We start from the raw sequence: 26,099 nt of genomic DNA, 5'->3' as shown, positions 1-26,099 counted from the left end.
TGGTCATCCAGCCCCATGGGGTTCCATGTGTAGCAGGGTATCTGCTTCTCTCCCTCACCATCTCCATCTGCCCTTTCCTCTCCATGTGTACGAGCCTGCTTTCTCTCCCTGAAATAAGTAAAATCTTTCAATAAAATGTCTTTTTTCCTGAGTCCAGTAATTTGGCAAATACATTTTTTTTAACATTTTATTTGTCAGAAAGAGAGTGAGTCATGCACCTCTGGGCGCACAGGGGAGAGTGGCAGGCAGAGGGAATGACAGGCAGAGGGAGAAGCAGACTCCCCGATTAGCAAGGAACCCTATGAGGGACTCCTTCCCAGGAGCTTGGGATCATGACGGGAGCTGAAGGTGGACGCTTAACTGACTGAGCCACATAGGCGCCCAATAAGTTTTTTCTTAACATGTGTGTACTTCTAGCTTAGAAGAAAATTTGAACTTTAATAACAACGTAAAAGGTAAGCACAAGTTCTTCACATGGGCAGTGTATATTAAATCACCAAAGAATAAGATGAAAGTGAAAAAAAATTTTTTTAAAGATTTCATTTGTTTGAGAGTGAGAGAGCATGAGAGGGGAGAAGGTCAGAGGGAGAAAACAGACTTCCTGTGGAGCTGGGAGCAGGATGCGGGACTTGATTCCGGGACTCCAAGATCACAGCCTGAGCCGAAGGCAGTGCCCCGAAAATGATTTATTTTAAGTAAACTTTAGAATAGTCTTGTTGAAAAGCAGAGGCCAGTGAAGTGATTTATAGCATTGGTATTTATCAGGGGTACAAAGTCTTCAGTTTGTTTGTTGATCTCAAATATTCAGCTGTGTTTACTTTGAAAACTTGATCATTGCAGATTGAACAAGAAAAGTTGGCTTCTATGAAAAAGCAAGATGAAGACAAGGATAAGAGGGATAAGGAAGAAAAAGAAAGCAGTAGAGAAAAAAGGGAAAGGTCTCGAAGCCCAAGAAGGTATGATACAACACACATGTACCTAATGTTATGCAAACATTAGGTATGTTAGTAAAGTTAGTAAAATATTGTGTCTAGAAAGTTCCACAGTTTAAAAGGAAGCTAATAGCAGTATTCAGAGAATTTCTTCCATTTTCTACAATTTTCATGGTGGACTAAGGCTTGTTTGTGGGCTAAAATACTTGTTTGAGATTGATCCTTTGATGATAATTATCTCTAAAGTCCTGGTGAATTATACAAGTCTTAATTCTTAAATCATAGTTTAGACTTGCCTTCCATATTGGATTTGTTTAAATACGGCATTTAATTGTTTTAATCTATTCTACTTCTTTTCTTTCCTTTTTATTAGAAATCTGTGCCCATTAGCTATTCATATTATACTTGCCTAATTCCCTGTTCTGCTTTTCTTAGATGGTTGTATTGAACCCAGAACAGATCATTTATTTGTTTTCTTCTTCTTCCAATGAGACTATGGTTAGGTTCCCATTTTTAAACCCACGACTCAGCTTCTACTGTATTTGTGGTGAAAGGTGAGAATTCTACTAGGCTTTTCATTGTTAGAGTTCTGGTAATTTTTGCATAAATCTTTTGGAATTAGTAAAGGGAAGAGGAAATTCCTTTGTTCATTTTAATTTGTATATTTGATATTAAAACCTCCTTTTCAGGGAAGAAGTACTGTTTCTAGAGTTAAGCACATAACTCTGATAACTACTTGGCTATTGATGAACCAGATTTGCTCTTTTATTTCAAGTTAGGGAAACCATTGTAAAGGAAAGAGGACTTCTCCTTTTTAAAAAAGTCTCCATAGGTTTGACGTATTTCTCTTCGCTTCCAAAGAGCCCATTACTTTAATTGTACTATTCATTTTTCTGGAATACCTAGACTACCTGACAGACTCTGGTGGGAGTTGTCTGCATCTAAGCTGTTTGGGTTTGAGTTGTTATCATGGAATATCTCTTTACTTTCAAGCACCCTCTTCCTCTGAAAAGTAGGTCTTTGGTCTTCTCATCTCTGGGAATGATTAAGAATCTAAATCTAGAGTCCTAGGTCAATGCTTTCCTCTTATAACTGGAATACCAGAGAATGTTGTTACCCTTTGTTTGCTTGCCTTTCTGGTTTTCTTTTGGCCCTTCCCCTGTTAAGTAAAGATGACAGGGTACCTTATTTTTATAAGGAATTTCTCAGGTATAAAGAGCAGTGTTGTATTTAAAAAGATTAATTCTCACTTTCCCCTTTGACCCTTTCCAATCCACATGATACAAAAACCTTAAAAAAATTACTTTCATCCTAGACGCAAATCCAGATCTCCTTCCCCTAGAAGACGATCTTCCCCTGTCAGGAGAGAGAGAAAGCGCAGTCATTCTCGATCTCCCCGCCACAGAACCAAGAGCCGGAGTCCTTCCCCTGCTCCAGAAAAGAAGGAAAAAACTCCAGAGCTCCCAGAACCATCAGTGAAAGTAAAAGAACCTTCAGTACAAGAGGCTACTTCTACTAGGCAAGTACATAAAAATTCATTTATAAATATCACAATTTTAGGCTATTGCTCAGTGACTGCCAATAGAATAGCTCTGATTTACAAATAAAAAATCACTCGATTATTTCCCTTTTATATTTTTTAAATCATAAAATCAGCTTTTTGAAAAGATTCTAGCTCTACAGGAAAGTTTTAGTAAAGGACCCTGAAGGTGACCACTACTATTGGCTGGTTGTATTATTTCTGAGATTTTATATATTGTGAGTTGCTTTTTTCCCCCAATACTGTGGACGACTGTATACTCTTAAAAATGTATGTGGTTAGAATTGTTGGTTGCTCTTTAACTTTCACTGATGTGTATATATCTTTTTGGAGCTAAGGAGAAGTCTTCATGGATTTTGAAAACATTTTAAAGAGAAAAATAACCTTATTAGATCATTGTATTACGATTTGGGAGTCTGAACTGCAGAAGGGGAAAAAAATCGGCTTTTTTTTCCTACAGTGACATCCTGAAAGTTCCCAAACCTGAACCTGTACCGGAGCCTAAAGAACCTTCTCCAGAGAAAAATTCCAAAAAAGAAAAGGAGAAGGAGAAGACCCGGCCAAGATCTCGGTCACGTTCCAAATCAAGATCCCGGACACGGTCTCGCTCTCCTTCTCATACTCGACCTAGACGGCGTCATAGATCCCGATCAAGGTGAGCTGTGGCTTCAGGATTGATACAGATCTTGGGTTTTACATGCTGCTTTCTGGGTGGAATTAGATAAGTAATTTCAGAGCAAGAGAGAGCATTTAGTACAAATGTTATTCTTTGGACTTACAGAGAGAATTTGAGGACATTTTCTGTGCACCATAAAAATTTCTACATAAAGGGAAAACTGTATGCCTTGAAGTCCATTTTAAAAATGCAGCTGTTAAGAAAGCTGTCAAGGAATTCCTTCCTTGTTCTTGTTTATTCAGGCTCTAATTCTGTTTGTTATGGCAGATCATACTCACCTAGAAGGAGGCCAAGTCCGAGAAGGCGGCCGTCTCCTCGAAGAAGAACCCCACCAAGACGAATGCCGCCTCCACCCAGGCATAGAAGGAGTAGATCTCCAGTGAGACGGTGAGGGCTTTCTTTTTTCTTGTTCTTTTTCCTTTCTTTCCTTTTCTTTTTTTCTTTTTAAATTTGGAAGTGTCAGTAAATGAAAGTGCACCACATTTGCTTTAGGCTAGTAGTGTTTGAATTAATGTTCCCCTGGAATAAAAAGCTCGTGAGTGATACTAGGTGATGCCTTCAAAAGAGCCTCTCATTTGAGGTTTAATTGCCACAAAAAAGTAATACGGTGTTGGGGGAAAACAAATGACCATTTTACTGATACTTCGTGTTAACTTACCTTTTAGACCCCAAGATCTCCTAGGGATGAGGGAATTTACCACCCTCCCTCTTCCTTTGGTTTTTCGTTATCACTTGCTTTTGAAAAGCAGATGACCACAGAGCCATTAAGCTGCTTTTAGCCAATATTAAAATAACCTTTTTGCTCTTATGTTTTTGCTTTAAATGTTTTTTTCTCAGAAAAATGAGTGTTTACAAAATTTCAAATAAATAACAAAGGGAATGTTACCCATAATCCCATCTCATGGATATAGCCATTTTTAGCAGTTTGAGGTGTTATTGAAGAGATTAGACAAAGAAGTAACCCTGTCAGTACGAATGTTCTGTGTTTAAAGATCATTTTAAAATTGGCATGAGGAACAATGTTTGTATCCATCCCTTTTAGCAGTTCTGCCCAAAGTGGAGGCCTGGTGCACTGGTAGCAGAGTTTTGCGCCTTCTTTACCTCCTTGGAAGGAGCTGTGATGCTTGTGCTTCAGAGTATACTTAGCACAGAAGTTTTTGTATTTGAGTCTTTGAGATTTTTACAGGGGTATGAATCTACTTGAAAATACAGAGGGGAAATAATGAGCTCCATGATTTTTTGTTTCTGCAGTCAGGTTTTTCAGAGTCCTGTATTTTTTCAGAAGATAACATTTGGGGAGGGCGTTGTTGTGATACAGTGAAACATTTTTATGACTACTGCTAAAAATGATAGGCTTGGTTTTTAACTATTGACAGACTAATGGCGTAAATGGTCAGTCGATTTAGGCATCACACTTTTCTGAAATTGGTTATTTTTTAGGAGAAAAGTAATGCTGGTGCTTTCTAATACAAGATTAGTGGAAACAGCTATTTCTTATATTGGAGTTTTGCAAACAGCGTGTTTTAATTGTGCTTACTGAGCCATTTAGCAGTCAAAATATTTTGCAGATTGTGTAAGATTCCCTTTCAGCCAGTTTTTATCTCACACTTAAGGTAGGGTTTCTTTTTTTCAGGTTCTCAGGAATTCTTCCGCCAAAGGTGAATTCTGCAGGTACACATAATTGCAACAGAACTTACCACAAATTTGCCGCAGAATTCGAGAGGCCCCTGCTTCTAAGTTTATGTAGCTAAATGAATTCCTAACCCTGCTGCACATGTTTTTTTAAAAAATGCAACCTAAAGGTTGTTTGACATTGTGCTATTAAATGGAAAACACTTTGCCACCCAAATTTTGAATGCAAACTCCAAACAGTGGTGATTTTCCTAAGGAAGAAAGAGACTAGCCAACGTGACATATTTTATAACTGGAAAGACAACTCAGATGGAAGCACTTACCAGAATAAGTTGCCCACATTTAGTCTCAGAACTAGCTGTTTCCTGTCCTAGGTTGTGGTTTTGTTTCCCATTTTTTTTTTTTAATCTGACTTATATGCTTAGCTACATAAACTCAAAAGTCGGATAAAAATAGCTGTATTTTTGTGTAAACTGTACATAACCTGTAAGGTCATTTTTGACAAATATGCAGTTAATGAATGTGAATACTTTATTCCACAGAAGAAGGCGTTCATCAGCATCTTTGTCTGGAAGTAGCTCATCATCTTCTTCGTCTCGTTCCCGGTCACCGCCAAAGAAGCCTCCTAAGAGGACATCCAGCCCCCCTCGAAAAACTCGTAGGTTAACTCCTTCAGCAAGTCCTCCCAGGCGAAGGCATAGGCCATCACCTCCAGCAACTCCACCGCCAAAAACTCGTCATTCCCCAACACCCCAGCAGTCAAACCGTACAAGAAAAAGTCGTGTTTCTGTCTCTCCAGGGAGAACTTCAGGTAAAGGTAAAAATCAGAAGCATAAAAACAGTATGTTCATTTGTTCTTCGTTTGGCTACAAAGTGCCCAGTCAATTGTTGATGCCCCTTCTCCCTTCAGAGTGTGAAGTAGCTGGATAATATTTGTGTATGTGATATACTCTTTGTAAATTTGCTTATCACCTTTTCTTTCCTGCTTTAAGTTCTTGGGGTTTGTTGAAATAGCTTACAGGTAAATGTGTTTCGTTTTTAGCAGTTGCCCTCTGGCAGCAGGTAGGTGGAGAAATACATGACCTGTCCGTGGGCTGAGTTGGGGTGACTTATCAAAGTTTGTGTTGTCATGTTAAGGGATCATTTTATTACTATGAGACTAGTTAGCTTTTTTTTCCCTGAAGATTTTTTTGTTTGATGTCTTATTTGAGAACTTCATATTCTGTTTTAATTCTTTCTTGGCCACATTGTGCTCCCTAGGGAAGAACAAAGTGTCCTCTTAAAAGCTGATTTGTTTTTTAGTTTAGGCTCTAGGCAGGGTTCTTCTGAGTGTTGTTCTTGGTTTATTCTGCAGATGGATTTCTGAGGAATTTATGATCTGTGATCCTGCCAGGCAAGTAGAATGTGTACTAGTCTGAGTGAAGGTTGTGGCGTATTGGGAACTGTTCCTTTAGCATAAATACACAAGAAGAAAAGCAGTAGGATCTGTTTGCATTGGGCCTCTGGTGTTTAGCGCTGAGATGATAGCCTAAAGGGTGAGTAGTGGGGCAGGGGAAATCCTGAAAACTGCTTGTAGAAATTGGTTTTTGAGAAGCAGTCTGTAGGTTGATCTGTACAGGGCTTCCTCTGATCACTTCTGAATTTTCAGGTTAGAAAAAGAAAATGGGGATGGCCACAATTTTGACTGTTTATTGAGGTATAGAGAAGCCATCAGAGTGTTGGGGGACTGGCAGATAAGGCTAATTTGTGAAGAGTAATATGTAGATTATTTTCTGAATTTTAACAATTTAATGTAGCGACTGTATCATTAAATATAGCTAGATGACAGTAGACACGTTTGGGTCTTCCAGGTTCAGACTGAAGTATAGGAGGGGGCCTTACGGTCACTTATTTTCATAACCTCCTGTCCTTTTGTTCAAAATTAGGACAGCTTCAGTAGTTTCCAGCCACCACGTCCAAATCTGATGCCCACTTCCTAACCAGTTTTTTCTTTTTCGGTGAGGTAGTTTGCATTTCTGATTTTTCCCCCCTTCATCCGGAGCCAGAAAGCTCGCTAGTGAAAAAATATTACAAAAGTTCCCACCTTTTACTTTACAAAAACACATCGTTAGGATTTTTCTATTTGCATTATAGCCAAAGAGTAATAAAATTATCTGAACAGGAGGACTGAATCTTTGTTAAAATAGATTGCTAAGAATTAAGTTTTTTCAGAGTGTACTCAGGCACCAACCTCTTGGGTTCTGATATATTGTCAAGGGGAGTGGGCACTGCTTTCAAAAAAAAAAAGTCACAGTGGATATGCACATAGGAGAGAAAAATAAGTCATGGTAGAAGACAAAGACCTAGTTATATACCTATGGATTCTGGGACAGGTCTTCTATGTCCAAATAAAACACAGCCAAAGAGGTGCACTGTGGGCAATATACAGAGACTGCCTTGTGTCTGCTGAAGCTGAATTTGGCTCTAACTACTTGGAAATAACATTTTATAGTAAAATGATCCCAGTCCTGTGTGATGAAATTTCAGAAGTAGAACAGACTTTAGAGACTGTCATCAAGAAACTGGTTCTCAGGTTGAGTGATTTGGTCAAGGTCAACCAGCCAAGACTAAAATTTGGATTCTCATTTTCCAGTAGAAAAGTATATACCTTGCCCAACTTTCCTACCCCAGAAAGTTGTTTTGATGGCTAGAGGTGGGAGATGGAGGGCAGGGTGAAGTTCTTTAGTTTCTGTACCGGTGATGTGATTTCAGAAATTCCTTTTTACGATACTCCATGTCTAATAAGATCAGTGACACCATTGTAGTATAATAGATTTTGCTTGTATATTTCATGTAGTAGTTATCAGTCAGCACTTTCAATATTGAGCAAATGGAGTAGGAAGGATACAGGGAAAGTATTTGGGGGAATTTAGAAGTAAATAATTTGGAGTATACTGTACATTCGTACCTGAAAGGATCTTCAGGAAGCATTTTGTAATCAGTGGCATGTTAGTTAAATTGGCATTATCTTAGTATACAAAGTAGTGCTTTGAAATCAGTAGGATATTTAATGAAGTATGTTTACAGAGGATCTATGCCTATTAAAATTTTAGGATAGATCAGTTTAGTCCTATAAATTGTGTTCTGTAGATGATGATTTCACCAGTTCTGGTAACAGTGATTTATCTTTATAAGTGATTGTTTTGACAAGTCTGGGAGATTAATAATTAATAGGACTACTGAAGTAAATTTTAAATTCTGGTTTTTGATTTAGAAGATTCTGACTTTATGCTAGAATGATTTTGCCCTTTGAATGCTAAAAATAAAACATTAACGTAATAAACTATAAACTCTCATCTAGATAAACACATTCGGATGAAATATTAACTGTTAATACTATGATTCAGTCAATCATATTAAACCAGTGTAGGGGTATATATTATATACTTGTTCTAAGAGTAGGAATGTTCTGACAGTAGACTATAGCTAAACCATTCATGAGAGATTGGATCAAGAAAATTGCAAATGCATATTTCTGTAGGGAAAATATGTATGTTCTAGTTCAGTGGTGTTTATTCAGTCGGCATTTGTCAACTCTCTTGCAAACATAGCCACATTTTTAATGTCTCTTAGAGGTAAATGCATTCTGACATTGAGGCGGCTTCCAAACACATTTTGGAACCCAGTTCTCTTACGTGGTAACTTGGACATGTGTTGTGTATAGATAACTGGATGCCTCTGATAACTTTTCAAGATTGAAGATTAGCTGTCACTTTAAAGTGCAGAGTACTGACCAGAAAAATAGCCTCAAATCCTTTATAGTTTAAAATCATTTGTATTTTATTCCTTTTGAATTTGTTAAAATACAAGTTTTAAATGCAGTCTTGCTGCCATATTTCATGGTAACCAATTAGGATTTAAGCATTTTTTACCAAATCTGGTGTTAAGTCAGAAATGGTTATTAGGTGGAATCATTAATAAAATGCAGTTTATTTAAAAAATAGGATTTTTTTTTAAAAAGGTGCCTGGATGGCTTAGTTAAGCATCATACTCTTGATTTTGGCTCAGATCCTGATCCTCAGGGTTGTGAGATCAAGCCCTTCCTTGGTCTCTGTGCTCAACAGGGAGTCTGCTTTTGATTCTCTCTCTCTCTGCCCCACCCCTCCTCGCTTATTCTCAGACACACTCTCAAATCACAGAAAAAAAAAAAAAAGAAAGGGAAAAAAAAGTATTGTAAATTCTTCATTTTGACTGCTCTAGCAAAGATGAAATTTCTGTTTTAGATCACTAGCTCTCTAAAGTTACTGCCCCTTAGAATAAGCCTTTACAGAATTCTGAATACGAGTGTGTTAAAAGAAATGTATCTATACTTTGGGTCAATATTCAGTGTTAATTGCTTTAATCAGACAAAGCAGGTAAATAAGGATTCTTGGGATCATATTGGCTTCAAATTTTTTTTTTTTTTAAGGTCTTATTTATATATTTGACAGACAGAAATCACAAGTAGGCAGAGAGGCAGGCAGAGGGGGTGGGGAAGCAGGCTCCCTGCTGGGCAGAGAGCCCGATGAGGGGCTCGATCCCAGGACCCTGGGATCATGACCTGAGCTAAAGGCAGAGGCTTTAACCCACTGAGCCACCCAGGTGCCCCTCAAATTTAGTTCTTAGCAGCATGGTCTCAGATGATGTTTCAGGTTAATTGTATGGTAAGATCGATGGTTACATCTGTATATACTTTGATTTTAGTTGAAGCAGTAGATGGATATTATAAATAGAGCTGGTTAATTGATGGAAATTAAAGCCTGTGCTATAGAAATAGTCTTGGGTTCAGATCCTAGTTCACTGTAATTATGTGATTTTAGTTGAAGTTACTTTTTTTTTTTAAGATTTTATTTATTTATTTGACAGAGATCACAAGTAGGCAGAGAGGCAGGCAGTTGGGGGGGTGGGGAGAAACAGGCTCCCCACTGAGCAGAGAGCCCGATGTGGGGCTCGATCCCAGGACCCTGGGATCATGACCTGAGCCGAAGACAGAGGCTTTAACCCACTGCCACCCAGGAACCCCTGAAGTTACTTTTTAAGCCTCCTGTAAAATGGGGGGTAATACTACCAATAGTGCTTAGTGCTGCTTGCTACTATAGCAAGCATACAAAAGACAGTTGTCTTAATTTTTCCATGCAGTTTGGAAAAAAGAAGCTGGGTAATTCATAAGGTGCTCACAGCTCTGCTACTACCTTCGGTGTTATTTCTGAGCTGCTACCCCTGCCTCCCCCTGCTTTTTAAGCTTTGAAAGAATCCAGCCTTAGTGTTTAATTATTTTTCCTGCTGTGAGGGATTACTTTTTTGTGGGTAGTTTAAATCTCTCACGTTATGATGAAGGTTGTATTGGTACAGAAAGATTCTTTAGTATCTTGGTGGCTAATTCATTCCTCTTCTCCAGAACAAATCTCTTTTTCTGAAGATTTCATCAGATCTTATTTCTTAACCATTTAGCAGTTTTACAACTTCTCTGAACCCAGGTATAGTTGCGTGCTTGAAAGCTCTTGTGCTGGTGAGGCCTCCGTAGTTGAGTGGTTTTTACATTGTGGGGTAGCACCTAGAGGTTTACTGAGTTGAACGTTACAGGTGTCTTCTACACAGAGCTGCTGCTACGAAACAGCAGCTCCCAGTTTCTCTTAACTGGTTTCTCTTGGGAGAAATTATCTGTATGATAAAAAGTCATTATAGGGCTTTTCAAGGCTTTCGCCAAACATTTAACTTATAAGCATAGTCACACCTGTTGTACCATTAAGACATGGTCTTGTGTGGTTTTGTTTGTTGTTGTGTTTTGCTTTCCTGTGTATGTAAGTGGGGTTTTTTTTTTTTCCCTTATTTTTAGTGACAAAACATAAAGGTACTGAGAAAAGAGAGTCCCCTTCACCAGCACCTAAGCCTAGAAAAGTAGAGTTATCTGAATCGGGTAAGTTTTCATGGGTTTTTTTGTTAAACTGAATTAGATTTTTTGCACATTGCATCATCCCCTCTGGTGAAAGTCAGAAGGATATGACATAGTGGTTAATAGCTACGGCTTTGAAGTGAGACCAGCCTGGTTTGAATACCCACCTTCAGTGATGAACTGCTTTTTGTTTAGTTACTTAATTTATCTGGCGCTCACTTCTTTCATCTGAAGTGCAGATAACAGTACCATCCTATAGGTTTTTGATGATTAACTGAAATGTGTTAAAGCCCATAGAGCTTAGCTTGACCTATAGTAAATAAATTTTGATTACATTTGGTGAACATAGTCTAAAATCAGCATTTAAATTGGCATTCTAAAGTTTTTTTGTAAGGAAAAAAAAATCTATATATGCAGTTGTATTGCTTGACCCAATGAGATAGAGGTTTAAGAGACCATTTTCCAATTCAAGTATGTTACATTTCCTGTATGCGTGACTAAAGAAACACTTTCTAAATGCATCCATCTTTCAGAAGAAGATAAAGGTGGCAAAATGGCTGCAGCAGATTCTGTGCAGCAGAGACGTCAGTACAGACGACAGAACCAGCAGTCTTCATCTGGTATGGATATGGATTTAACTGTTTTCTGTCTGTATATCCTCATGAAAAATACTCCAGATACAAATCTCCATCCTTATAGTGAGCATACTTAGGAGAAATATGTGCCTACGTAGAAATCTGTTCAAGGGGAGAGGAAGTATTTTGGTTTTTGGTTTTAAGTCCTTTCTTAAAACTTAATTTTCTTTTAAATTGTTATAAACAGTAGATCTTTACAGTACAATAATAAGTATACAGGGATGTGAAATTTGGAAAAGTACATTCTTTTTTTTTTTTTTAAGATTTTTTATTTATTTGACAGAGATCACAAGTAGGCAGAGAGAGAGGGAAGCAGGCTCCCCGCTGAGCAGAGAGCCCGATGTGGGGCTCGATCCCAGGACCCTGAGATCATGACCTGAGCCGAAGGCAGAGACTTAACCCTCTGAGCCACCCAGGTGCCCCTGGAAAAGTATATTCTTTTACCATTCCCTAGTCTTACTCCTGAAAGCTTTTCGCAGAATTTTTCTGCGCCAAGTATAATCTATGGTTTAAAAGGGAAAGAAAAAACAAGGCCAAAAAAACCTGCATAAGCTCTGACTTTGTTGTCTCCCTTTTTAACTTACTATATCTAGATATCTTACCCTGTTCTTAGATCTATTTTTTTTTTTTAAGATTTTATTTATTTGACAGAGATCACAAGTAGGCAGGGGGTTGAGGGGGTGGGATGCAGAGCAGGCTCCCCATTGAGCAGAGAGCTGGATGCAGGGCTCAGTCCAGGGTCCTGGAATCATGACCCTAGCTAAAGGCAGAGACTTCAACCCACTGAACCACCCAGGTGCCCCAGATCTAATTTTTTTTAATAGCTAAAACTTATTGTAATAATATACTGTAATTTATTGAACCAGTCACCTACTTGGACATTCGTATTTATTTCTTTAGTTAATAATATTATTAGCTGTGGGGCACCTGGGTGGCTCAGTGGGTTAAAGCCTCTGCCTTCGGCTCAGGTCATGGTCTCAGGGTCCTGGGATCGAACCCTGCATCAGGCTCTCTGCTCAGTGGGGAGCCTGCTTCCCTTCCTCTGTCTCTCTCTGCCTGCCTCTCTGCCTACTTGTGATCTATGTCAAATAAATAAAATCTTAAAATATATATATTATATATTAATATGTAATTATATAATTATATATTATTTTTATTATATAAAATTAATTATATAATATAATACATATTATATATATAATATGTTATATTATATATATATTATTAGCTGTGGGTATTTGTGACCAAGGCTAGGTGTGCTGCCTTTGCTTTTCATTAGCAAAATAGAGACCAAAGTACCCCACAGCAAAATTAAGTCCATTAAAAGCTCTTTAAACATGAAGTTAATCATGGGCTTAAAAAATGCATATAGGTCTTGGGTGGTTTTGATACTTGGTTTTATTTTCTTCTTCTTCTTCTCCTTTTTTTTTTTTTAAGAGGTGGAAAGATAGAGAAAGCATGGGGGAGGGGAGAGAGAGAGAGAATCTTGTCCCAGGGCAGAGCTCAACACAGGGTTAGATCTCAAGACCCTGAGATGATGGCCTGAGCAGAAATCAAGAGTTGGACACTTAACCAACTAACCCACACAGGTGCCCTGGGACTTCGTTTTAAATTTACGTTTTGGTATTTGGGAACAGTTACTAGTTACTTTACGTTAAGGAGAACGTTTGCAAGGAGTCGAAGTTTTTCATTTTGCATTTCCTACCAGGCCTATAGGAAAGGCTTGTCATTTACATTTTTTTGTATGTGGTAAATGCTAGGGATGTGAAAAGAAGTATTCAGATCCTAGTGGGACTTTCAGTAGTTCTGAAAGTGCTTTGAGTAACAAGCATCAAGTACTTGCTTGAGGTGTTTTTTGAGCTTAGTTTTTTGGAAAATCACTAGATTTTTTTTTCTTTAAGATTTTATTTATTTATTTGACAGAGATCACAAGTAGACAAAGAGGCAGACAGAGAGAGAGGAGGAAGCAGGCTCCCTGGTGAGCAGAGAGCCTGATGTGGGGCTCTATCCCAGGACTCTGAGATCATGACCTGAGCCGAAAGCAGAGGCTTAACCCACTAAGCCACCCAGGCACCCCAGAAAATCACTAGTTTCTTAAGGGATACTTGTATCCTATTGGAGTGTGCCTTAGGAATGATTTATATAACTTAATTATATAATAATTTACATTTATGTTTGGCTTTTAAGTCATTGACCATGTATCGATGATAACTTTTTTCAGAACTGATGGCTTGTATACATGCTTGCATAAGTGAGCTTCACTTCTAATTTGGACACTCCCATCTGCTTAGAGTCAGAAAATGTGGGGAAGCTCTTTAAAGCACAGATGTAACGTAATTTTTGTTTATTGTATAATTATAGATTCTGGCTCCTCTTCTTCCTCAGAAGATGAGCGACCCAAGAGGTCCCATGTGAAGAATGGTGAGGTAGGCAGGCGGCGGAGACATTCCCCTTCCCGGAGTGCCTCTCCATCACCTCGAAAGCGCCAGAAGGAGACTTCCCCTCGGTAACGTCTTTTCTTTCAGTATTCTTCACTAGTGGTCTGTGGTTGTAATGAAACTTCTCTAACTTAAGGGATGGGCAAAGGCTTATTTTAAAAATTGGTTAATTCCTTCATTTCAAGGACTCATAGAAGGAGATGGCCAGATTTGGGGGGCTTGGGGACATTTTCTTTGCTTTATTTGGTGGTTATCACTATGCTTTATTTGGTGGTTATCACTATTAGTGAGATCTTAGTTTTGTACCACCATGTCCTGTGTCTGCATGACTAGATAAGTGAAACCATAGCATTAACTTCTGAACCATCTTTGAACATTTTTTTAAAAAATATCGCCATTAGTGATGCTTAACTCCATTGAAGTAAATAATTTGGTGAATGGAATTTCTTGACCTTTGTTTTTCTCCACTGCTCTCAGGATGCAAATGGGAAAGCGATGGCAATCGCCAGTGACTAAAAGGTTGGTTAGCCACTACTTTGTACATGAGGCCAAGTTTAGTGACAAGATTCGCTATTTAGGTAACCTGTTCCCATCCCTGTGTATACAGTGGGGATGGCTGTGGAGAAGTTCCCAGTTGTTTTAGTTGATTTTATTTCTTTGCACATCAAATTAATGATAGCACTTGTATTTTATAGTACCATTTGAGCTTAGATTTTTGTGTAGTTATAGTACCTGTACCTGGATATTTTCCAAGAGATAGGATAATAATAGCTCCTTAGACTTAGTGGGGAGGGCCTTTGTGCAGAGTGGCTTTCAGAAAAGCAAGAAAAACTTGGTAAAGACTTTAAAAAGATTAAAAATGAACATGAGTCTCTGGCCCTGTTCATTGTTCTCTTCAGTAGGAAGGTAGGTTGCGTATCTTCATTGTACCTTTTTAATCAGGTGTCTGTGAGTAAAACTGTAACACTTGAAAGCTTAATCATGAATAGAAATCTTGAATTCAGGCCTATCTCATAAGTGAGAAAACAGGCTCAGAAGTAGTAAAATGAGTTTCTTAGGGTATAAAGTTGACAAAGTCTGATCTTAGACCTGTACTGTTGACATAATGCCATTATACTGTCTTCATTAGTCTTTTGCTTTGGGGGTCTTTGCAGCTTAACTGTCTGAGTATCTTCCATGAAACTATCACATTGTCCTCTTTATAGCTCACTTTTTGAAGTTGTGTTGGTTGTCTCACTAATAAGAGTTCTCTTGGAAAGATTCTTTGAGCTAGTCAGCAGTGTGATGGAGCAAAATTATGTGTTTGTTTTGTGGAGTATTTGACAATAAAAAATAAAAACCTTTTAAAAAGGTAAATTTAGATGCCAAGGGATTCTGTTTCCAACTATAATTATCCCCGACTTCTGTAAAATTGCTGGTATAGCAGCTAAAAAGTTGGTTTACAAAATCAGGTTAGTGGTAATATTCCTTCCCCCTCTCTTAATCTCCCCTTATGAAACTACTTTTTCATTGGAAAGTGATTTATCAACACTGAAGTCAACACTGGTGTTCACTACCTTGCTGTAGGGTGTTTATATTCTTTAAAAAGGCCTCTAGGTTTAATGATGTTAGAAACTGCTGTCATGTGTCTAGGATTTGATGGAGAAAGAATTATTTGGAACTGTGCTTCAGTATTTATTATGTTTTTAAAGGGGACATAACAGCCTGGTTTGGATTACTTCATATGTAAACTTTAAACGTTGAACAAAGTATTTTCCATGCTTTGAAACACTTGTCTTTGGGTATCGAACACTTCTTAACTTAAAGGATTAAACGGATATTGATCAAAAAGGGAAGTTATCTCAAAAAAATTTAAAAGGTAGTTGTCACATCTGTAGCTTCTTGTCTTCATTCCCAGCAGGGCTAGTGAAGTCGCGGTTCAGAGGTCGCTGCAGCAGGCTGGCTCCTTCTGATAGAACTTGCTTTTCTACGTATTTGAGGGTTGCATCACATACTGATGCTTACTGAAACTGGTTCTCACACAATTTGAGGGGGCGCTTCACTACTGAACGCTTTCTACAAAGTTGAAACCTTAGCTTGGCCTGTTTCAGAGTAACCAGAAAATGCTTTGTTCTTAGATTAAGCAGATGAAAAACATTAAGCATTCAGCGTTTTGTATAATACAGTGAACAAACTTAGAAATATGTTGAACCTGGGCTTTATGTCACTTTTTTTTTTTTTTTTTTTTAGCACATAGGGAAAAATTGGAGTAGATTGATCTCAAAGAAATTGGTTTTTTGTTGTTGTTGTTTTTTAACCCTTGAAATGTGTGCCCTCTCAGCTTAGGTAGAAATTCTGTAGCTTTTTAGATCATGGAGCCATGTGGTGTCAAGACTCTTGTTTTAAGTGATTATTAGATTTTTTTCTAGCAGTTCCTTAAGTTACTGCAAATCTGGTTATGGGTTGCTTAATCTTTTTGGTATTTTCTCACATAGAAACGGGACATTGAAGGTCATCACTAGATGGGACCTTCTGGCTATTCTCAGCCTTCCCTTGTTACCAATGAAGATGAGGCACAAAATAAATACCTCAGGTTATTAGTTTGTCATATGATAGGAACCCGTCTGAGTCCAGTTTTTTTTAGTGAGAATTTCTGATGAGATTTTATAAACTGAAATTGGGAGAATGCTTTTTAAAAGAAGCCACTAATCCACAATAATAGCCTCTTACGTGATTGTATTTACTGATAACATGAGGAGTTCTAAATTATATCACTTCATCTTCTTAGTTTGCACCTATAAACTTTCTTCTTAAATCAGGAGGCAAATCTTGAATCAATACTGTAGTTATCCTGTCTTTCTGGGTCCTGTAATTCTCAGATTAACCCTGCTAGTAAAATGGCTTCTTCTTTACTGTATTTTCTTATAGTTAGTAGTTCTGTCTACACTTCGTCCAAAGCTTATCTGTCTTCATAGATTGCCTCTTATCGTTTATTTTTAAATCTGTTCCAAGTGAAGTCTTAGTCCTGACAAGGCATAAGCAAATTGGAATTGAAAAATAATGAAAATGAAGTAATTATTAAATTTAACAATGAATTTCAGAATTTGTTCTGTTAGTAACAGAGCTCTCCTTAGTTTTAAAGAGGGAACCAAGACTAGTAAACTTGAGAAAATACTTCTAGGTTCATAGGAAGCCTCAATCAAGCTGGTCAAGAAATTAAAAACCATATAGTATGTGATTATTTTGTATTTGCGAATTTAGCCAAAATGTGGCAAACTGGCTGAGTGTATATTTTAATATACGTCTTGGGAGACTACTGTGAGTTAGTCCAGTTGATACAGTTGTATTTTTCATGTGTTTATTTGTGTTGGTTAAGTGTGTAACAAAGCTTAGAATTAGGGTTTTATATAATTATCTGTGTTTCGACCATATTGTTCCCAGTAAAAGCTTTAGTGCTCAACTTCTAATCCTTTGTTTTTGGGATAGGGTTTGTAGTTAGTAGTAAGCAACTTTTGAATAATGGAAATACATTTTTAAGAATTGAGAACTTGGAACAGTGACACCCAGATTTGGGGCCTTAAGCCACTGGTGACTATTAAAATTTTAAATTCCTGAATTGGAACATGGAAGTATTTCTGGGTTTTAAAACAGTTGTTCTTAATAAGGAATCAAAATCACCTGGAGGGCCTTTTCAGCATACACCAGCTAGACCGTAGTCTGGACCTGGTGGACAAACTCACATAAGCTTCCTAGGTAATTGTGATGTGCATTCCAATTAAAAAACAATGTCGTAAGGCAGTGTTTTCAAACTTTTTTCGCCATGTGTCATGTTGGGAATTTCTGTATCATGACCTAGACTCTGCATATTTATATACTGAAACAAACATTTTAGAAAACAAAATTTATCATTTCTATAAGTTAAAATGCTCTGATTTTCTAAAATGCTAGTTCTCAGCCAGAGTCTTGACTGATGGTATTGACCAGGTGTTTTGAAAAACATTGCACTGAGGAGTAGAATAGTTGGTTGCACTTTGGGTTAATGAAGGTTGTAACTGTGTCATCTGGATCACTTAATCATCATGCTAACGAGAACTCCAAATCACCTGTAATTTTCTTTTTTTTTTTTCTTTTCCTTTTGGTGATTTAGTGGTAGACGGAGGAGGAGTCCCTCCCCACCACCCACCAGAAGGCGACGTTCTCCTTCTCCTGCCCCTCCTCCTCGTAGGCGCAGGTCTCCCACGCCGCCACCACGACGAAGGTATTTTATTAGATATGTTAGTTGGAGCTAATTGAAGCAACTTTCTTTATGATCAGAATATCTTACTAGCATGGCATTGCTCGGCCATTTACGGAACATCACATACTATGTGATTCCGTTAATATGAAAAGTCCAGAACACCCAGATCTATAGAGATAAAAATAGATCTGTGGTGCCTAGGATTGGGTGAGAGTAGGGGGTGTTATAATGGTTACATAATTGAATATACCTAAAACCATTGAAATGTACCTTTTAAAATTTATGGTATGTGAATCACATGTCAGCAAGGATGTAAATTAAAAGGGGAAGTCACTCTGTTTAGTGATTATAAAGGGAAAAATAACTAACATTACAGTGGAGAATTCCAGCAGATACCTCCTTAACTAGGGAATCGGTTAACAGTCAGTAGTACATACTGGCATTGTATAATTCCCGGATACCTTATTTGGTATACCTATCAGTTATACAGAACCTCAGTCTGATTTATTAGGAAATACCAGACTCTACAAGGTAAGTAACGAGTACTTTTTAAAAATGGCAGTCTGGTGGGGTCTCAGTCAGTTGGGCATCTGTCTTCGGCTCAGGTCATGATCCCATGCTCCTGGGATTGAGCCCCACATTGGGCTCCTGGTCTGCTTCTCCCTCTGCCGTCCCCCCGTCCCCCCAACCTTGTGTTTATGCATGCTTTCTCTCTGAAATAAACCTTTCTTTCTTTTTTTTTTTTTTTAAAGATTTTTTGTTCATTTATTTGACGGAGAGAAATCACAAGCAGGCAGAGCAGCAGGCAGAGAGAGAGGGGGAAGCAGGCTCCCTGCTGAGCAGAGAGCCCGATGCTGGGTTCGATTCCAGGACCCTGAGATCATGACCTGAGCCGAAGGCAGAGGCTTAACCCACTGAGCCACCCAGGCGCCCATCTGTGAAATAAGTCTTTAGATAGATAGATAAAAAAGTAGCAATCGTGAAAGACAGAAGAATAGTCACACATTGGCAGGAACTAGGGACACATGATAACTGTGATGTAGAATTCTCATTTTTGGAGCCTGAACAAAAAAGAGACATTAGTGGGAAGCCAGGATTGTATTTTAGTTCATACTAAGTTAGTGCTATGGCTAATTTCATAGTTTTGATCATTTTTGTTATGGCTCTTGAGGCTGTTAAGTGGCAGATCTATTTTTATAGCTCTACTGTAAATCAAAAGTGATTTAAAATAAAAGGTAAGGGGAAAGGTTTTTTGTAAGGACGTTGCTCAAATACATAACTGAGCAGTATTGAGTGCTTGTATCTGCAGAGTAAAGTGCTGTAGGTGCTTTTGTGTACTCAATCTGTAGTCCTTGAGATGATCTTGCTCGGTAGGTGGTATTCCCATTTTTCAGGTGAGGAAATGGAGGTGCACACTGCCATGTCCAAAAAGCTAATTGTAAAGCCGATCCTACGCAAGAAAACCTATTGAGCTTAAGGTCTGAACATTTCAGAAGCAAATAAGACAGTTGGAATGGAATGTCATATTCAGGTCGAATTTCTAAGAGGCACGTTAAGATTATATGGGACTTAAGCATTAAGCAGAAGGCCAGCTTGGACTTCACAGGGATGCATTCTACCTAGTAGGTAGACTTCCACTGAAAAGTGGTTTCTTTGAGACACAGAACCCAAGTCTCCTTGGGAGGGTGGGGTGAGTGTAGAGGTATCTTTTAAAATATGTGCAAGTGAACTCTTCCCAAGTTCAAATGTCAGTTCAAGAGAGCACCACACAGGAGAACTCTTTTTTCTTTTTCTTTTTTTTTTTTTTAAAGATTTTATTTATTTGAGAGAGCAAGCATGAGTGGGGGTGGGGTGGGGGCAAGAGGCAGACTCCCCAGTGAGCAAGGATCCCCACATGGGGCATGATCCCAGGACCCTGAGATCATGACTTGAAGCAGAGACAGAATGCTTAACTGACTGAGCCACCAGGTGCCCCAGGAGAGCTCTTTAAAACACAGACTTCCTAAGTTGCCCGTAGTAGAATCTGCTGTTGTGGTTACCTAGCTCTTACATAATGATAATGGGTGTTTATACTGTTAAATTGGCTCCATATGGATTATGTCAAATGACTTGACAAACTTGAATTCATTCTGGAAACTTCACATTTTCTCCATTAAGCAGAATGTCCTGTTTTCTAGTCATCTAGGATAAATAAATTCACGAAGTGATTTCTTTTTCTTAAATGAGGATAATGGCAAAGCATTTCCAGTTAAAAATGTACTGTCTTTACGTGGTGCCTAACTACAGTTTTACCTTTACTTCTGATTAGTTTTCTGTGCATTTCGTTGCCTTACTCTTTTGGACCTTTCAGCTTAATGGTGTGTTTTTCCTAGGACTCCTTCTCCTCCACCCCGCCGGCGCTCACCTTCTCCAAGAAGATACTCTCCTCCAATACAGAGGAGATACTCTCCTTCTCCACCTCCAAAGAGAAGAACAGCTTCTCCCCCTCCCCCTCCTAAACGAAGGGCATCACCATCTCCACCACCAAAGCGTCGGGTCTCCCATTCTCCACCTCCCAAACAAAGAAGCTCCCCAGTCACCAAGAGACGTTCGCCTTCATTATCATCAAAGCATAGGAAAGGGTCTTCCCCGAGCCGGTCTACGCGTGAGCCCCGGTCACCACAACCAAACAAAAGGCATTCGCCCTCACCACGGCCTCGAGCTCCTCAAACCTCCTCAAGCCCTCCACCTGTTCGAAGAGGAGCGTCATCATCACCCCAAAGAAGGCAGTCCCCTTCTCCAAGTACTAGGCCCATTAGGAGAGTCTCCAGGACTCCGGAACCCAAAAAGACAAAAAAGTAAAAATATTTTATGCTTTCTTGGCTAGGAACACTAACTTGCATAGTTCTTTATGTTGGGAGGCTTTTCCCCCCCCTTTTACTGAGAAATCACGGAAAAGAATAAGCTGGGAATACAGGCTTTTAAGGCAGTTTAAAGGTACTATTCACAGATCTATTTTCTGTTTTCAGAATAGTTCCTTGTCACACAGACTAAATGCTGTGGGACTTTATACCTGGTTCTTAGGGGTATCAGGTTTACTGGGGGATGTGCCTCCAAAATTGAACTCTGAAGTAATGCATTCTTGCATGTCTGTGGAAGACTGATAAAAACAGTCTTAAGTACAAGGAGCTGGCATTATTAATTTCATATAGGAAGAAGCATTAACAGAACGCATAGAGGATTATGGAGCTTAAACTTTCCCAGATTTGGTTGATACAAATTTGTTGTGTGTGTGTGTGTAGCATCAACTAAGTGGTAAAATATTTAAAGTGACCTGGTTATATAATGGTGGTTGGTTATTTTCTCTTAGGAAAGACCTTTGCTCTTGGATACTAAATGTTTTGATCTCCCTTTCTGTTTCTAGGGCTGCCTCACCAAGCCCTCAGTCTGTAAGGAGGGTCTCGTCCTCCCGATCTGTCTCAGGATCTCCTGAGCCAGCAGCTAAAAAGCCCCCAGCACCTCAGTCTCCTGTCCAGTCCCAGTCCCCCTCAACCAACTGGTCACCAGCGGTACCGGTCAAAAAGGCTAAAAGCCCAACACCAAGCCCATCTCCAGCGAGGGTAGGTGTTTGCCCTGTTTTGGACACACTTTATAATTTTGGTGTGGTCACTTGGAAGCAAAGACAAGCTTTTTGCTTTTTTTGTGGCTCAGCAGCAGCATTTTCTTGCCTTCAGTGAAGCATGAAATTAAGGGGGTGGTGGTTGCGCCACAGTCCATGCTTCATATCCTAGCCACCCTCTAATTGACATTATGTCTAATACTCTGAAATTCTGTAATCGTGGTGGTTAAAATTGGCCTATATAGAAAATCTAGAATAACAGAAAAGAAAAAGTTAACTCATGATTTTTTTTATCAGGGGGAAAAAATAGCTTAGTATTTTCTGCTGTTTGCTGTAGTGTTTGACACATTCGGGGATTCTTTAATATCTTAAAACTTTCAAAATTATATCGTGTGTTAGTACAATTCCATTTTTATAAAGGAAACAAACACGATGAAGCAGGCACCAGATGTTAACAGTGGTTATGTGTTAGAAGAGGAAAGGATGAATAATCTTAATTTTTCTTTATGTATGGTTCCCTTTTTCCCCACAGCAGAAATATATTATTTCTGTAGTAAATGAACCTTGCAGTCAAATACTAGCCGAAGTGGAAAGTTTGGTATTGCCCTGTGTAGTCTTATCTCTGGCAAGCTGCATAAGTAAGAATAACACTTGTTTTTTTTAACCTTGTCAAGTTTAAATGTCATTGGGATATTAAAGTGTTGGGAGTTTAAACTCCATTTTCTCCTCTTTGAGTCATTAATCTGATCTTGAACAGGTTTATTGTATAAAGTCAGTGGTTAGAGGTCCATCTCATCAGTAGGTTTGCCTGAATTATTTTACAAACAAAGGAGAAGAAGGAGGAATTTTAAGTGACTGCTTAGAAATGTGAAATTTGAGGATTACTGATGGGATTCACTTGCCACAGAACTTGCCCTTTGCATAATTTTGGTATGAACAGTGGGAACCTTGAACAGCCTGGAGCAGGGCCATGTAGACGTGGAGGTTTTTTGAGGAATACAGCACAGCACTAAATGTGTTTTCTCCTCCTTATACTTAGTGACATTTTTCTTTTTTTTAGCTCACTTTATTGTAGGAATATATGTGACATCCAGTATCTGTGTTCATTTACTGTTTATGTTACCCATAAGGCTTCTGTTCTACATAGGCTGTTAGTAGTTAATTTTGGGGAGAGTCAGAAGTTCTATGCAGATTTTCAACTGCATGGGGAGTTCGTGCCTCTAAGCCCCATGTAGTTCAAGGGTCAGCTGTATACATTAAGGAGCAGACTCCATTCTAGAGCTAGGAGAAGTCCTGTAGTGGCTGGAGATGGGGCATTCACACGAGCGTGTGTTCAGAGTAATAGCTGTACTTACTGAAAACCTGCATCCCGTTATGCTAGTATTGTGGGCAGTTTGCAGATAGATCCATTTAATTCTCACCACAGCTTTATCGGGGGTTGCTGTACCCATTTTATTTAGGTTTACAGAAGGGACTCAGAAGAAGTCTTGTCACATGGTGAAATGGGTTCAGGAGCCAGAATTCACCTCGGACTTTTCTTGGTTTTGCACGTGCTGTTTTCCTTACGTTCGGAGGTGGCTCCGGATCCTGGCCACTTGACTGGCAGCTTGTGGTTGGGAAATGTGGCTTCATGTGCACTTAGTTGGGGAAAATTGTAAAGAATCCATTCCTTCAAGGCCCATTCTGATTTCAGATCTGTGAAGAGCATCTTTACTTGACGTGTGGTTTTCACCTCAGCGTGTGTTCTTGGCAGGGACTGCCTTTGGGCCTTTTCTCCCCCGAAGCCTTAGGGAAATCCTGAAATTTGTCCATTTAGTTATTTCTTGAGGAAATAAAACGTGTAGTTGGACAGCATTTTAATCTGACTAGTTTTATTGTGATTTTTCTGGATTTCTAGAACTCAGATCCAGAAGGAGGTGGAAAGAAGAAGAAGAAAAAGAAGGACAAGAAACACAAAAAGGATAAGAAGCACAAGAAACACAAAAAACACAAGAAGGAAAAGGCCGTGGCGGCAGCCGCCGCAACAGCAGCAGCTGTCACTCCTGTGGCCCCCACTGCCCCTACGACCACATCAGCACAGGAGGAACCGGAGGCAGAGCCCGAGCCTAAGAAGGTACGTGTGCCTTGTACTTCTACAGTTTGCTAAGTCATTTGATGTTTAGGAGGAGCTAAAGATTTTTTTTACAATAATGGCTGCTCGGCTGTTAGCTCTCTGCTGATCTATCATCATTCTTGATGATCTGCCAAGAACAGGAATTTGCCAAGACTAAGAAAAAGAATACGAATGGCTGTCAAAAGCTTAATGTAGCTTTTTAAAAATAATTTGTTTGAGATACAATTAATGTGCCATTCACCTATTGAAAGTATGTGAATCAGGGATGCCTGGCTGGCTTGGTAGAGCACGCAGCTCTTGATCTCAAGGTTGTGAGTTCGATCCCCACATTGGGTGTAGAGATTACTTAAATTAAAAAAAAAAAAAAAGAGGGAAAGAAAGTATGTGATTGAGGGGGTTTTAGTGTATTCATAGAGTTGTGCAGCCGCCGCCATGATGTGGTTCTGCCCTGTGCCCTACACCTCTTCGCCAGTGTCTTAGGACTCACCACTGTGACCCCTCTGGTTTTAGGAGACCGAAAGCGAGCCTGAAGACAACCTCGACGACTTAGAAAAGCACCTGCGTGAAAAGGCGCTGAGATCGATGCGGAAGGCTCAAGTGTCCCCACAGTCTTAGGCGGGAATGTGTGTCATGATGTACATTTTATTTGGTTTGTACGCAATTCAATTTCAAAATTGCTAATGTGTTTGAGCTTTAGACTATAACATTTGTTGTAATAATTGCTAGGTTGAAGTTCACCATGTAAAAAAAAAAAAAGGGCATGGATTTACATTGCAAAAGGTGTCCACAGTGTATTAGTGACATTCTTTCATTGACAGCTGACATAAATTCATTTAGAGTGAAATATTTTAAGCCAAAAAAAAATCCCCTTTTTAAAAAAGGGGGTTTCAATATTGTTGGCATTCTTATGGTTTCTTTTAAAGGCCTTGGCTATTCCCAGAGGTTTTCCTTTCTTTTCATTTTTTTTTCTTTATTTTTTTCTCATTTGAGTCTTAGCACCCATTTAAGTTATGATGCTTCCAACCTTGTATGGTTTGCAAGCTTGCCCAGAAATAAGACCACTGTTGAACTACCACAAAAGTATAAAGGAATATTTTAATGCCACAATCTTTCCTGTTGCCTGTGGAGTCTCTGCTGAAAAGAATCAGGATTTGAACTCTAGGATGAGACAGAAAATGAAAGCATGTTGTTTGCCAGGACACTGTGGGTTTATATTGATGTGTAACAAGTTGATTTGGAACACTGGAATTTCATTCTATTCTGTTGTGTTTTTTTTTTTTTTTTTTTTTTTTTTTGTAAAGGCAATTAACTAGTCCCAGGAAGGATCCTTCAGTTATATAAAAGTTTGTTTTATGAAATGTCATGGCTCCATTCATAATTTTGTCTTGTTCTTCCAATTGGTATATACAACTTTCAGAGCTCTCGTATTTGGAAGGCTGGAAGGGCCCAGACTTTGAAATAGTGTCTTGTTTTCACTGTTTTTGTTTTATTTTTTGTTTTTGTTTTTTTTTTTTTAACTAAAGCTATATAAAGCTTGTGGATTAAACAGAATAAATTTCTAAATTTAAAAATGGCCACTCACTTTACTTAAGCGTCTCAATACTGCAAGAACCCACCTTTTTTTTTTTTTTTTTTTTTTTTTAATCTTACGGTTAAGCCTGTGTTTTTATACCCATGGCACTTTTGGCACAGTGAGGGTTGGACAAGGGAAATAAAAGGTGGTGAAATTATTCTACCGTCTTTATTTTAATAATGTGATAAGTACTATGAAGGGAGAGTGTATGGTACATTTGGAGCATACATGATAGGGCAACGTTAACCAGGCACTTTGTTTGAGCAGAGCAGTATCTGTTTACAGCCTGAGAGGCAGAAGGAGCCTGGCACATTCCAGGAAGTGAAGGAAGGAAGGAAGGCTAATGACCGGAGAAGCCTCCCTCTTAGGTTGTGCGTGTTTAATGATAAATAAGTCATTTTTGCCCTCAAGATTTAGCAGAGCAAAGTGACTTGAGGAAACTTGGGGTTGGTTTGTAGAAGGTAAAACAGCAACATAAGATAGAAATTAAGTGTAGGAACCTCCAGGTGGCTCAGCCAGTTAAGTGGCTGCCTTTGGCTCAGATCGTAGTCCTAATTAATGTTCTGAATCCCACATTCATTGGGCTCCTTGCTCGGGGGGAGCCTGCTTCTCCCTCTGCCTGCTGCTGCCCCTGCTTGTGCGCTCTCTGCTTCTGCTGCTTTTTTTTTAAAAAAAGGTTAAAAAGGAATCTTTGACATGAAATCTAAGCCGAGGAGGGTGACACATGGGCAGTTAATGTGATGATAATTTTTGGCAGTTGAAACCACAAGAAATGTCTACACGTTTTAAGACTCAGTGGGATGGTTTTTACCTCACGGATATGGACATAAGGAGC

The 26,099-nt window shown here is 38.9% G+C and overlaps 1 protein-coding gene across 14 annotated transcripts in view; it reads left to right on the top strand.

Annotated features, from left to right (window-relative positions):
• SRRM1 (serine and arginine repetitive matrix 1) overlaps window positions 1–25,262 on the top strand; it is a 31,225-nt gene extending 5,963 nt beyond the window's left edge. For 2 of the 14 annotated variants that reach the window (XM_046009593.1, XM_046009700.1), the window contains exons 5-18: window positions 841–956; window positions 2,248–2,451; window positions 2,933–3,127; window positions 3,416–3,535; window positions 5,323–5,597; window positions 10,635–10,715; window positions 11,225–11,311; window positions 13,688–13,832; window positions 14,242–14,283; window positions 17,891–18,001; window positions 20,353–20,817; window positions 21,384–21,579; window positions 23,476–23,691; window positions 24,202–25,262. In XM_046009593.1, the coding sequence (XP_045865549.1) occupies window positions 841–956; window positions 2,248–2,451; window positions 2,933–3,127; window positions 3,416–3,535; window positions 5,323–5,597; window positions 10,635–10,715; window positions 11,225–11,311; window positions 13,688–13,832; window positions 14,242–14,283; window positions 17,891–18,001; window positions 20,353–20,817; window positions 21,384–21,579; window positions 23,476–23,691; window positions 24,202–24,306 (2,358 nt within the window). In that variant the 3' untranslated portion in view covers window positions 24,307–25,262. The remainder of the gene's footprint in view (window positions 1–840; window positions 957–2,247; window positions 2,452–2,932; window positions 3,128–3,415; window positions 3,536–5,322; window positions 5,598–10,634; window positions 10,716–11,224; window positions 11,312–13,687; window positions 13,833–14,241; window positions 14,284–17,890; window positions 18,002–20,352; window positions 20,818–21,383; window positions 21,580–23,475; window positions 23,692–24,201) is intronic. The other 12 variants (XM_046009674.1, XM_046009665.1, XM_046009659.1 and 9 more) reach the window with 12 other exon arrangements.
• The last annotated feature ends 837 nt before the right edge of the window (window positions 25,263–26,099 follow it).

This window comes from Meles meles, chromosome 1, assembly GCF_922984935.1.
Source record: "Meles meles chromosome 1, mMelMel3.1 paternal haplotype, whole genome shotgun sequence".
Taxonomy (NCBI): Eukaryota; Metazoa; Chordata; class Mammalia; order Carnivora; family Mustelidae; genus Meles; species Meles meles.
This window is presented reverse-complemented; position numbering and strand designations above follow the sequence as displayed.